At 44.8% G+C, this 14,136-nt stretch overlaps 1 protein-coding gene across 1 annotated transcript; it reads right to left on the bottom strand.

Moving 5' to 3' along the window:
* Window positions 1-2,888: 2,888 nt before the first annotated feature.
* Window positions 2,889-4,179, bottom strand: LOC133924919 (WRKY transcription factor WRKY51-like). The gene is made up of 3 exons (XM_062370658.1): window positions 3,513-4,179; window positions 3,292-3,417; window positions 2,889-3,196 (listed from the first exon to the last, which is right to left on the bottom strand). Exons 1-3 carry the CDS (start codon window positions 4,106-4,108, stop codon window positions 2,998-3,000), a joined length of 921 nt encoding a protein of 306 aa, XP_062226642.1. The 5' UTR covers window positions 4,109-4,179; the 3' UTR covers window positions 2,889-2,997.
* Window positions 4,180-14,136: the final 9,957 nt, after the last annotated feature.

Below are 14,136 nucleotides of genomic sequence, written 5' to 3'. Positions count from 1 at the left end.
AGTGGTGACTAGTCAAATAATGTGGCCCTAGACAATTAGCACTAGAGTTAAACAACTAATTAAAGCCTCGCAGTGGGGCTTTATTGAGACGAGATGACCAAATAAGTCCAAATATTCTACTAGTACAATTCCATCTCCACTACCAATCTTGTTTGCGAAACTAAAGTCATGGTGCCATGAGCACATAAACCACCGGACCCGATCGACAAATCGTGATGCGACTAAGGACCGGTGGACGGGATGCCACTCAGTCACTCACACATCACATGTCAGCTGTTGCAGCTCACAGCGAGTGACTCACTGCACTGCAGAAGGAAAACCAATGACCTGGCAAGCCACAACAATTAGAGTACAAACAAGTAACCATGGAAAAAGTGTGGGCTGGTGCTAGTGTTCTGCTCGACAGATGTGGCATCAATCCTAACTGCTGGTATTAGTATATTGCCCACCTCCATGGCATCTTGTCAAGCGTGCATTGCGTTACTAAGATGAGCACTCGCAGTCGTAGCTTTAGGTCACACCAAGCCCATGATGAAAGTCCACTTGCCGGGCAAGGAGAGGAGATGTGGTATGTTTGGTTTGCGGATAAGATTAGTCAGCAAGTGTAGTTCATATAAAAAGTATGATTAATAAATTTTTAGCTATAGAAAATATAGTAAAAATAGTTAAAAATCAGAGTGTATGATGTGTAGATCAGAAGACTAATAAAGTATAATTTTGTTATAGTTGTAGCTGTTAACTAAATAGATGTTTAAAAATTTATGATATAACTAAGGTTAGGTGTAGTAAGATTAGGCTAAACCAAACATGTCTGAAATCTTGCATCGGCTGATGATCCGATCAGGGCAAATCGGCTCACCCGGGGACTTGCTGGGATTAAAGAAATGGGGGTTTCAGCAATGGGTTAGGCTGAAAGCCGGGGCAGATGCAAAGAATGTTCTAGTTGTCAAGATCTCATTAGTCATTCCTCCTCCACCGGCCATGTTCCCTAGCTTCAAATAAAAGTAACAACACTAGTGGTATTAGTTTTACAACCTAGCTAGCTACCTAGGCAAAGTTCTCACAATACAATACTCTAGCTTCATTGACTTGTGATTAGTAGTAGTATTAGATCAAGCCTAAGGGAGTCTTTTTACGGGCAGATTCTCGTCGTGAAGGGATTCCCGTTTCCTTCAGCGCTTCCAACGGTTTCCCTTCACGACGGGATTTCCAGGGTCATTCTCTTCATGACGGGATTCTCTCTCTGTTCCCTTCGCGATTCCCCTCGAAGGGATGTTGTTGGAGATGAGAGGAAATAAAGGGATTGAGAACGAGGAAGGGAATCGGGAAGGGAATGAAATGAAATGAAGGGAAAATAGTTGAAGATAGTCTTATCATTTGATATACAAGGTCTATTGCCTATTACCACCACTAGGGAAGGTTTTTAAAAAGAGGAGGAAGAAGGAGAATCTGTGCAGGTAAAACAGCGAGCACCACCAATTATTAAACATGAGTGGAGTATTAGAAGCAAGGCTGCTCCGAAACGACTTGCAAGGTTATTCGTTGAGCATCGATGCTAGCAGAGTTCCATCTCATCTAAGATTTTAAAAGAGAAGGTGGAAACGGGAGGACGAACCGCGAAAAATACGCGCGTCGTGTAAAAGAAAACACATGATTGCAACCATGATCTTCTCATCAAAGCACCACATGCAACTAACAAGGACAATTCAAACGCCGGTTACTGCTATTTCGACGGTATTTTTCTGTGTTGTTGCTTGAGTCCACAGCAATCTCCAAACAGATTAAGGAAAGCGGGGAACAGATTAGACAGGCGTAGCTGCCAAGCAAGGCTTCGTAGTGTTTATCTCGCAGCCTCGCAAGGCTCTGTAGGTCAACGGATCCGACGCGAGGCCCCTCCGGAAACAACAAAAGAGGCAGACGGCGGCGAGCAAACCGAGGAGTTGAAGAATGGGTGCTCTGCCCCCTCCCCTCCCCCGCGTCTCCCTCTCCTCTTCGGCCTATTGCGACGTGGGCCCCACCACGCCCTCGCTTGGAGACAAAAATGACCTGTCGCCGAGGAGGGCAGCGGAGGGGAGAGGAGAAAGAAAACAGCACTCACTCCTACTCCGATGATGGCAGAGAGAGAGAGAGAAAGTACGGTCAACTACGGGGTGCAGCCAGGAAAGCGACCCCTCACCCGTCACCTTTGACCCGGAGCCCATTTCGTGGGCCCCACATTGGGAGGATAGAAAAGTAGAAGAGCCCTAGGAAGGACAAGAGCGCCATTATTGGCGGCTGCGTAGACTTCGTGGCTCGTCCTCCTCTTTTTTTAGGGACCTGATGTGTAGATCTATTAGAAGCTGATTTCACGTTGGAATTGTTCTCAACACTACTAAACGGATTGGTTGCCAATTTTAGGGACCTCATGTTCTCTAAATTTCAATATAATATTCTCTCAAAAATCACTACCACCATTAACATATCAAACAATTTTACAAACAAAATCACTTTCAACACACAAAATCACTCTCACTCTACTTCATCATAAAATCGCTATCACCACAAAATCAGAGCTTAAAAAACAGAACCTAACCAGCACCACTGCAATGTATCGTATTTAATCGAGTCAAATGTTCGCGCTCCGTCGTTGTTAACTAATGGTGACTGCCCGCCGGATGATGGAGGTCTGCCGCCTGCCAGATCTTGCTGGATTTAATGTCGCTGACGGTTGAGATTTGCAAACATTTGTCAACTAGTACTTGAAATTTCTTAGTGGCAGCAGCTACAACCAACAGATGTGTGTGTGGTCGTACCCAGATCTGACGGTCAGATGCCACAGAACTTCCTGTGAACTCACTCGATCTAGAACAATGCAAAATTGTTTCAGAGGCACGGAGAAAATAGCAAGATTCTGGCACCAAGGTCTCCTCTCCCTCTTTCTACAATCTTGTTTCTTTTTTTACACGGACAACAGATTGAGAAGCAACTCAAGAAAGGGGAAAAGGAAGCTAATCCTAGTTAGACAAGTCCGTTGCAGGCAGGAACGCTAGCTACGGCGGCGGCAGACACCGGCGGCAGCGGGCTCGGCGCGACCGCTCCCGGCGTGTGGCGGTGCTCGCCCTCGTAGGTCACCACGAGCATCGCAGGGTCGTCGGTGGCGCGCTCCACGTGCTTCCTCGCCGGGCACCCCCTCACGGTGCTGCACTTGTAGTAGCCCCTGAGACCACATGAACAGAACCACGCTCAGATCCTTGCGCCGCATAGACAGAAAGGGTCGTGCTGAATCTTTGAGTGGTGGCTGAGGAAATTTACCGTGGGTAGGGGGAGCCCTTGATGGGCTTCTGGCCGTACTTCCTCCACGAGTACTCGTCCGGCGGGATGTCGGCGATCTTGGAGCTGATCGCCGGCACTCTGACAGTCCTCTTCACACGGTTCTTTCTGCAAGAGCGATCAAGAACCAAATCCACGGTTAGAAGAGATGATGAAAAAGAAGTTATTTCTTTTTTGGTCATGTGTTGGGACAAGGGTGCTACCTTCTCTTGGAGCAGTGGCAACGGCTGCCGTTGGCAGTGGCCTCGGAGTGCGCACCGGCGCAGGGCTTCCGCTTGTGCCCGGACAGCGGCGGCTTCCCGGCGGAAAGCAGGCTGTGGCCCTTGGACACGCTCCCCTCGCCGGCGGTCACGGACGAGAAGAACGACGTGGAGGTCACGGACGTCGCGGCCGACATGGTCAGGTTCGGCTTCGTGAAGTCCAGCGTCAGGCTCTGCGGTTGCGAGGTCAGTGCCGGCTGCGCGACACTGAGAGTCGCTACAGGCAGCGACGGAGGAGCAGGAGCGACTACAGGAGGAGCAGGCGGCGACTCGACGGGCCCGCGGCGGAATCGGGCGTGGCCGGTGCGGTCAAGGATGGAGATCACCTTGCGGAACTTGGAGACGGCCTGTTCGGCGATCTCGCCGAACGGCTGCTGCTGCGGCTGCTGTTGCGGAGCCTTGTGCGGCGCGGCGGCCGGGGAAGACAGGGACGACACCAGGAGCTCCAGGCTACGGAGGCCCGCGGCCGCCGCCTCCTGGATGGCGAGCTGGTCGTTGGCGCGGCGCGGGGCGTAGCAGCCCATGAGGTCCACGGCCATGGCCGCCGGAATAGATCTTGGCTTGGGTTCTGTGAGACTGGGGTTGGGAGGTGGAGGTGGGGAGGAGGAAGTGGCCGGCTTTATAGGTGGAATTGGGGAGAGAGGTGGAGAAGATGCGAGTCAATGGGGCTTATCACTTTTTTCGGAAAGACCATTGGAGTCATACAGAATTTGAGATATGTCACCCTCTCCTCTCCTTTTTTGAGAGCAACTTATCATGTGAATCTGTGGCGCACGTTGCATCCCTGCATCTGCTCGCTATGGCCGTTTCGGTCCAAATCCAACAATAGAGAAACGCAGCGGGATATCTCTGTTGTTTCTCGCTTTTCTGCCCACCCGAGAGTCACACTATCAGCGTCAAACAGAGCGGCACCTCCAACCGCCGTCGTCACATGCACAGATTGCCCAACCTACTCTAGACGCGCTGAAGTCCCCTGTGCCGCCCACCCTTCCTTCCCTCGCTCGGTGTCGCTCGGCTATTCCCTCCTCCTCGGTGCCTAAGTCCCTGCTTGAAACGACAAGACGCGGTGGTGGCTTGGGGATCTAGTGGCAGCAGCAGCACTGCTGGTCTCGCCCGCTCTGGTCGCGGAGACCTAGAGATCTAGTAGCAACGGCAATGCTGTTGGTCCCGCTCGCTCCGGCTGTGGCGGCGCCTGTTGGTCAAAGACGACTCGTCCCCAAAACTCGTCGGTCGAGGGTCGATCCCTCCCCAAAGCTCGCCAACCGCCAGGCCGCGCACAGAGACGACAACACCAATCACAACCGAACAACCAGCTCCGATCATCGCCAAGAACGGCAGGGACCATGTGTCGGGTCTTCATTTGGCATGTATGATGGCATCGGTTGGTGCCGCTGCTTCGTTTGACGTTGACGGCGTGACGCTTGAGCGTGCAAGATGGCGAGAAACAACTGAGATATCCCGCTACACCGCTTTATCGTTGGATTTCGATCAAAGCGACTACGATGAGCAGATGGAAGGATGCAGCGTGTGCGGCGGATTCACAGGATACGTTACCCCTCTTGACTGTGTATCACTATAGTGGTTTTCTTTTTCAGGTCGAATAGTTTAGTTACTCTACTGTTTGATCCTCTTATCAAAATGTTCATGTCTAAAGGAACAAATGTGCTTTTGATGGCATTAAGATTCAACTTCCTAGTGGAGGGGAGACAACAAACAATAAAAAATCTACTCAATCAATTTTAAATATGTGTGAAGGCTTCCAAGTAGATTGATTTGTCCAACTCCATGTTGTGTGGTCAAGTGAGAAAATAATTTTTAAATAAATGGGAATGTCTTGAAAAGGTTGTTTTCGCACCATCATAATAAACATGAAATACATTTTCTATGATCGAACAATAATTATTGGTGTATGTGGCTACTTATTTCCGTCGATGGTTCATATTCCAAAGACATCAAACTTTGGAGCTTTCAAATAGGTAAGGAGATTAATGTCATTCGTATTAAGACACTGTAACTTCTTCCCCGCAAGAACTAATATGTTGAATATTAAATGCGAAGTAGTTGTAAAAGGATCCTTTCTCTCATTGTACTTACTAGTATTTGAATTGTGAATCTCTTCCATGGATTGATCCTCCCAAAACCAATGTGTTCAGCGTTGCAATTGAATCGTCCTCCTATAATTGAGAAAGCTGAGGTCTTATGTGTAAAATGCTAAATGTAGGTGTGAATGATAATGACACCATGGCCATGAGATAGTAGACTTTGAAGATAAGAAGAAAATCAATTTTCTAAGCCTTTATTCCTAGTATCATAGAGAGAGAAATACTACAATAGACCTGTTTGTCTTGGCTTAAAAGTCAACTACGGAGAGGGGCGGGTTCGGGGAATAATTATGTGTGCCTTTATTAAATAAATAGATAATTCGCATGATAAAAAAAAGAAAAGGAGCACTATTTCTGCCTTTAGCAGTATCCCTTTGAGATATTGTCAGCTTAATTTTGTACCCATTAATTAATGGGTAGAGGTATTTGCACTCCCACTTTGAGACCATTCGCACCCTCCAGCTTTCAGTATTTCTTTAACCCGTTGACGAGCTGTATGTGAGAGCTAGCATATCTGGGGTGATCGGGACTTGAATTATTGTGACAAGTGGCTAAACGATTTTTTTTTTCAAACTGCGAGATGTTGGCGTTTGAATTATATTCTTGAGCAAGCTTGTTCTTCAACCCAGGCAATACGTTTACACTTACCAACAATTAACAAATGCAAGTGGGATCATGACAATTTTACAGCTTAAGAAATGATTCGGGTTTGTATTTTCATTTTCACAAGTAAAAAGTCACGTTGGGCAAATCTTTCCCAACAAAGATGCGAAGTTGCATAAGAAAATCAGGAGGCAGTTGGACAAATCTGGAAAGTACAAACCAATTGCAGTTCCCATGCAAAGTGGTTGCAGTAGCATTGCTGGTGGTTTTAGCTGAAGAACCCCATCGGGAACGATTTTTATTTTTTGCCCCACCTAACGATGCTTCACTCGAGTAGTAAACTGGTTAATAATGCAGTCCTAATCGAGTGGCTCCATCATTTGATCTAAAAAAACTCTCAAATATGTGTTTTCTCACACAAATATTTGTTCGATAAACCACGAGTTTACATCAAATCGAGCCTGCAGTATTGTTGTCAACAACTTATCTTCTAGAGGTTGGTGCCTTTTGACATTGATCATGATTATGATTTGTCTCGACGCCCATCGTTTCAAAACAAATAAAGCAGGAATGAGCAAGCAAATTTCAAGGTCGCCGAGTTTACTTTATCTCGCAAAAGCAATTCTCTTTCTAGAAAGAAGAGACTAGTACAGAGACAGCCATAGAGTCTAGTTGTAGAGAGAGGGTGTGACTAAGTGCAGGTTTGATTCATAATATAAGAATGTCTAAGCTTGCTAAATATCTTTGTATAAATTATCACATTTGAAATGAACAAAATCAACGTCACACTTTAAGCTAGCTAATAGAATCTTGCCATAACCTATTGCGTCTATGACATACGGGACAAATTTGAAAAAAAAGGTTTGGCATGATTTACACGTAGCTACCAACAAAACGGCTACCTAAATTGATTAAATGTGATTAACCTTAAACAGTGGCAAAATATGGCTATTAACCAAACAGCCTAAAATACAAGCCAAGTGAGAAAGTCATCAGAGCAAGCGGTGAGGTAAGAAAAGCAGTACCATACGTGGTCACGAAGGCAGGTGTACTAGCGCCCTTTTTTCCTGACGCATGGGGCCCGGACAAAGACAAAGCGTCTGATCAGAGGGTGAGGTGAGCTGATCCGTCCGATGCGATGTTTGACCGTCGGGTGATGGGCCCGATGCGGGCCATCGTCGCTTTGCTCGGTTTGAAGAAGTAAACGGGCGTTGGGGCCGAGGCGAGTCCGTATTGCTTTTTTGCTTTTGCTTTCTGCGTAACGGGTCGTGGACCCGGTAACGACTATTTCTGCTGGCACGTGTGTGAACAGATGGCACTCTTAAGTACCATAGAATTATGGATCTCGAAAATGTAAATAGCTAAATACTGGCATCCAATCATCTCGAAAGTCAACTCTATCCTCCGTTTCCACGCGTCTCTTCCCCGTTTTGTTGGAAAACCTGTGCGATTACGGAAAGAAAAATGAGTTTAGGGCTTTCGAACAGGTATTAAAACGCAGGATAAGATGGCAAACAGTTGACTCTCTCTCCCTCATAAAATAGTACTGTACAACTTTTTAAAGGTAAAATTGTACTGATGAAATCATTATGAGCTAGTTAAACAATCCGGCAGGTCAAACCGAATCGTGCCTCCAGCTTTCCAACCGAAGAAAAGCTTCGTTCCAGAAGCAACCGGCGGCAAGATTTTGCCCAGACCAACGGGCCAATCGGTTCGATGGTTTCCAGGTACACGTGGTGGATCCCAATCTGCTAACCCATGGTAATTTTATCGCTGACGCGTGAAGTTGGATTCACACATCATCAACGGCGTACGATATCAGGTCCTCCCCGGCGTTGGGTTCGCGATCTACCGGTGAAGCTCGCTCACCGCGGCTTGGCGTCGCGCTCGCGGCTCGCTCACGAGCAGCGCGTGAGCACACACAAAAAGCTTGCACCGGCCGGCAGCTGCAGGCGTGCGTGTGCCGGTGCGGTTGGAATCGGATTCGCGCTGACTTCGCGCAAGCTCGGTCGATCCCACTTGTTCCCGCGAACATGCGGGCCGTGTGCCTTTCGCCTTTTCGGTTGGGTTCCCTGCCTCGTGCTTGTGCGCGCGGTTGCACGTACACGCTCGCGGCCGCGGGGGTGTGCTCCGTTTACTTGCGCCCGATGGGGATGTGCAGTTTTCCGTATCTTTGGTCCGTCCCACATGATACTCGCTTGGTAAAAAATATTTGAAGATTTGGATACGGCACGGTTTTTAATATGTATATTTGATCATTATCTTCTATAATATTATATTTATAAAATATAATAAATTTTTGATGTATGAAAGTATTTTTCGAGTCAAATCTACGTATATGATTTTCAGTTTACACATTAAGTATTTTAAAAATTAGTGATAGTCAAAGTTTGAAAATCTTAATCGGATCTTGTTCAAAACGTAAGTATATGTGATCAAAGGGAGTAGTTTTTATCTGGAAGAATATATTGATCGATTTTATACTGGATATGGAAAATATTTTGTTGCTAATTAGACTATGTTTTCTGTGGCTACAATGACAAACTGGTAGGCCTCGAATGACACTTTGGGAGGCCTAATACCGCGTCTTATTAGGAGATTTTTTTTTAGTTCTAAAAAGTTGCAGGTACCAGTATAGGATCCAAGGCTAGGTTGACCAGTTTTGCCAGTGGAGTTGTTGCGTCCATCTTGAGCTCTTGAACGCTACGAGTACTCTCTGCATGATTTGGCAAACAGCAAAACCGTGCCGTGCCCGTCACAGAGCTATGCTTAGCTGGTCCAACGCGCACCGAGTTGACAAATGAACGAGTGTCTGAGGTACATCAAGTAAAAAAAAGAAAAACTAGTCGCGAACCACGTTTACATTCAGATGCATGAACGGAACGGGTAAAATTGACTGATGATGCACGGTTCAGTGAACCCGGATAATTAGTTGATGCCTCATCAGGCTTCATAGCACTCCAGTTCAATACTGTCGAGTGCTGACTGACGCAACAAATGGTCTTTCTCTGTGACCACGCATCGTTGTATCGGTGCTGGTTGTCAGGTGTGGGGCCTTCAAGCAGACAACACATGAGGCACAAAGATCTAATAGAAGAGCTTTTTTTGTAATGAAAAGATCTAACAGAAGAGCTGCTGGAACCGCTGAAATGATGCAGCGGGAAGATGTACCTGCTGTCATGGTCATCGCCCCATGACCCCGGAGAGAAATCGAAGATAATGTGCTTCGCTTTCCACATAGCAGCGAAGCTAACCCATCTATCGACAATCGGCATGGTGGGTCTGTGGTTCGCGGAGCTTGAACCTAACCGCAAATTTATTCAGACTGGTAGACCTGAGCTGACGCAGGACGCTATTGTTTGCCCTGTTGTATTGTTGTTGTTTTTTTTCAAATCACAACCTAACTCTGGTTTATCGTGCTTGGCTATTGCACGTTGTACTCAAACTCGGCTTATTTTGAGTCTCTTCTTCTATAAAATTGACGTGCAAAGCTTTTGTGTGTTTGAAAAAAAAATAATGCTGATGAACGTTCGTCGGTTTCGGATGGCATTGCTGCCGCTGCTAAACATTGTTTCCCTGGTGAAGACCAGGTTGTGGTAGCATCTCCAGAGGCGTCGCCACTTACTAGACAGTATGCTCGTCCCCGCAGCTTCTTTGAACTCTAATCGCGACAGTATGTCGCGTAGGATATCCTGTGGAACAAAGTGAATAACTCGGTCGTCAGTCTCCAGGAGAATCAATTTCCACAACGAAGAACACTTTCGATAGCACTTTTTCAGGACGTAGATGGTGAAGCTGCAGAGCCTTGGGTCTGGTCTTCCTCTCTTGGAATCATTATCCATAATTCCATATACCTGTCAGAGCCGGATGGCAGCGGCTTCGACCAACAGAATATTAAAAAGTGCAACCCTCCAACAGCTCAAACTCAAATGGGAACCAAGGAAGCTCAGTGTCGAATCGTATGCTCATTCATTGGTTCAGAGAATGAATCCCAATTCCCAATTCCATAATCACCGTACAGCAAAACAGCACAGGTGGGGCACATAAATTTCGTATCATAACTTGTCGCACTCCGGGATCATTACAAGCCCAAAGTGCTATTAACTTACCTATGAGCCTGCCGAACACAGGGCCAGCCGGCCAGAAGAAAGAAAGAAAGAAAAGAATTGGAAAGGAAGAGGAAGAAGAGAAGAAGAGAGAATTTTAATTTAAAAATTGAGGTGGAATCGGTGTCAAATGCATCCATAAGTTTAAAAGAAAAAGTTATAGGTCTAGTCGTTTTCTTCTAATGGTGCTAGTATTGTTCATATTGGTTGAGCGGTTTAGGAAGTTTTGGTTAATCGGTGTTGTTATGTGGTGAGAGTTAGTTCTAATGTTATTATTATTGTTCTTAGGTCTTCAACCTTTTTAGTGGAGGTTCTTGTTTAATGTCTTACAAGTTAAGTGTAAGATATGGAGTCGTAGACCTCGGTTGTCGGGTTTGCAGGGTTTTTGGGTGTAGGCATTTGTGCCTCCTTTTATTTTTATTGTTGCAATATTTTTGTGCTAATTTACATACTTGTTCAGGTGTTGTCACTCCGGGACGTATCTAGTTCTTGTTTTTATTGTCGATGAAGGAAAGTGAATGTAGTGGTTGTGTTATTCTATAGTTTATTATTTGATTGCATCTATATTTTAATTGTTGTACTCTCTAATAATCTATTAAATTGATTGTGAGCATATTACTTTAGTTTACCTTCTAAAGATTTGATGATTTTATGGATTATAAGGTTAAAGAAGTGGGGTATGTTATTTACTTACAGACGTTCATACTCTTTATATGCAATACTTAAAGTATATTCATACGGTTGAAGGTATATCTTCCATTTATGCATTAGCTAATTATCTTAATATTTATATTTTTTAAAGTTTGCTTTAATCTTTAATTAAGAAGGGAAGGAAGCGAAATATATCGCTTTGCAGTTGTTGTTTTTTTATCATAGTATGTTATTGAATATGCGTGGAGCATGACGCACATATATATCTCATGCGTTAGAAGTTTCGTCGCCATCTAATGGCCGTGATTGTACTGGTACAATGTTCTACATTACTCATGGAGGGGTACGATATATATCCATACGTATTTTCATGAAAATATTTTATCTTGAAAGTTATGTTTTTACTTATGCGTAAAGCATGTCATATATATCCGTTTCATGCATTAGAAGTTATGTTGCGTAACGTTTGTGACTGTACCAGTACAACACCATATGTTACCCTATGTTACCCAAGAAGAGATATCATACACATACTTAAGTTGCTTGTGGAGGGGTAAGTGTGAGAAAGAGTATGACATATGCATATATGTGTATTTATATGGATATCTTTACTTTAAATACATCGATGACAATCTTATGATGCTAGGAAGTCTTTAATATCGTTTTAAATGATATTGCTAAGATGAAATCTTAACTAGCATATGATAGTACGTGAATGTTGTATCGTCAGACTTATTTATGTTTTCTGGATAATGTTAACATGTTTGGTTTAATATATTTGTTAAAGATGAATGTTTAATTAACCGTAACTCAATAGCTTATTAAAACAATTCACTTGCTGATATTTTTAAATCTCACTCTTACTATCTTTTCAGTACGCCTTGTGGTGATGTCGAGCATGCGGGATGAGTAGCACCATGGCTTTTGCACAAATCACATCCACTTGTTTTCTTTTAAGTTGTAATGTCAGTTTGATGTTTTTTTAGTTGTTATGTTGTATATCTATCTCGTTGTGGCATAGATGTATGATCGATGTTTGTTCCTCGTATGTTTAATTTTGCTAGTGTGATGATATAGTTATATCTTTTGTGTGATATTTGCTCAGTTATATCTCTAGTTACAAGGAATGTGCTGTTGAATTTTTTATGTTTCAACAAACTTATAGATAGATTAGGAGAGTTCCAGACTTGTAATGGCACCCAAGGTGTTACATAACTCCACACCAAGTACCAGCAAAACAGCAAATTTTTAGATGGGACTTGGGAGAAAATCTTAAAAGGACAAAACTTCAGCACAGATTGGATGTGGAAACAGGTAAAGGAAAAATCACACAAAAATATATGAATAAAAACAGATTGGGTTCAGGAAAATATCAAACCTTCCGTTGCTACCATTACCTGGCGGGGATTATCGCGGGTAGATGGGGCGAGATCGCGGGATGGAGATTGGAGAAGGCGGCGTTATTTCGTTGTGGCTGTGGAGACTGGAGAAGGAGGAGCGGTATTATTTTTAGAAACGAAGCCATGATATTTTTAGGATGTCTAGGATGCGCTGCATTGGGCAAAATAGAGACCGAATTGAATTCAGGCAGAAGTGGTACTAGTACCCCGATCGAGTTCGTATTGAGAATTCTTCAAATCAAAAAATGTTCTTACTGCGCTCTCCAGTGATGGAAGATGGAGAGGGGCGCGGGTCATTAGGATTTATGATCTGTTTGGTTGCTCATATGTCCTCAGTTTGATTCGTATGAGTCATGTAGACTGAGTTTAGACAGGCTGGAGAGATGCAGTAGAATTTATTTGGTTGGTTGCATTTGCTTAGCTTGGTTAGCAAGAGATTGTGTTTGATTGCCCGCATGAGTATATGTTGCATTATAAAGAAACTTACTTTTTTACTTAAATAACATAGGGTAGAAAATATTTTTATAAATTAGTACATCACAGGATAAGAATATTAGTGTATTTTTTATATTTTTTGGAGAATTTTAATTAAATATTAACTTAGGCTTTTTTTAATCAAACTAATTAAAATGGTTTGCTAGTGAGCTCTAGTTTGCTCACGAAAATATTTAGAATTTTTAGATCACTCTTGTACCTCTAAATAAAATCTAAAGTTAAATTAAAAAATATCACGCATAGTTTTTTTTTTCACTGGGCGAGATAGGCCCGTACGCCTGATTCCTGCGTACACGTGGAGCCAGGTTCGCTCGATGCATTTGCACGGGAGGGTGCAAGCGAGAGGGCCGGTCCGGGCAACCAAACACACGACTGAGCGGACTCCGTAGGATCTCCTTTTGCGCAACTAAGGAAGTGTTTGGTTGCTCCGCTCCACTCGTGCAAGCATCCGTCGGTGCAGTCGCATCCGCTCAACCGCGTGTTTGGTTGCCCGGACCGGCCCTCTCGCCTGCACCCTCCCGTGCCTGCACCGACGGATGCTTGCATGAGCAGAGCGGAGCAACCAAATACTTCTTTAGTGGCGCAAAAGGAGATCCTACGGGGAACGATAGGCCGAGGGAGGTAGTGGGATGAGAGGAAGGAGGTGGCGGCCGGCGGGGTGATCCGGGATCGGGGGCGTATGCGCAGAGCTCTGAGAGAGGTTGTGCCGTGCGTCAGTGCGTGTGCGTGTGTTGTTTTTCTGTTCGTATTTTTTTTTTCAGCATCCGCACTGCTGCTCTTCCGGCTTCTTCTCAACGCCGACGAGCTATCCTAACGAGCCCGAGCCTAGCTTCCTCTTCTACATGAGCTTTCAACTATGCACACCTGACACCTTACATCCCGCTCTCTTTCCTCGTCTTTTGATGTTATTCATCCTGCGGCATCCATCGTCACACTAACCTATCTTTAATAGGACGTCGGTTAGTAGCCTCATCTTAGCTCTATGTGTCGTTGATCCTCCACCATCACACCCAGTGATGCTCATACCACGGTGCCGCCTCCACCATCAGGCCCGGTTGCCTCTCTGTCCTTTTTTCTAAACCTATCAGTCTCCTGGTAAACCCCACCTCGAAACCTCGAAAACAATTCTTAGAGTTGACGGGAAGATACATCATAGGGCTCTTCATGAGGTACGGCAAATAAAAAAAAATCTAGTCATCAACCACGTTTA

The sequence above is a fragment of the Phragmites australis genome, chromosome 7, assembly GCF_958298935.1.
Source record: "Phragmites australis chromosome 7, lpPhrAust1.1, whole genome shotgun sequence".
NCBI classification, from domain to species: Eukaryota; Viridiplantae; Streptophyta; class Magnoliopsida; order Poales; family Poaceae; genus Phragmites; species Phragmites australis.
This window is presented reverse-complemented; position numbering and strand designations above follow the sequence as displayed.

Excerpts from the sequence above, each read along its gene's own strand:
- LOC133924919 (XM_062370658.1), bottom strand. The coding sequence starts at position 4,108 with ATGGCCGTGGACCTCATGGGCTGCTACGCCCCGCGCCGCGCCAACGAC. Across the intron at positions 3,418-3,512 it reads TGCCACTGCTCCAAGAGAAG|AAAGAACCGTGTGAAGAGGA; the intron begins GTAGCACCCTTG and ends TCGCTCTTGCAG. Across the intron at positions 3,197-3,291 it reads AAGGGCTCCCCCTACCCACG|GGGCTACTACAAGTGCAGCA; the intron begins GTAAATTTCCTC and ends ATGTGGTCTCAG.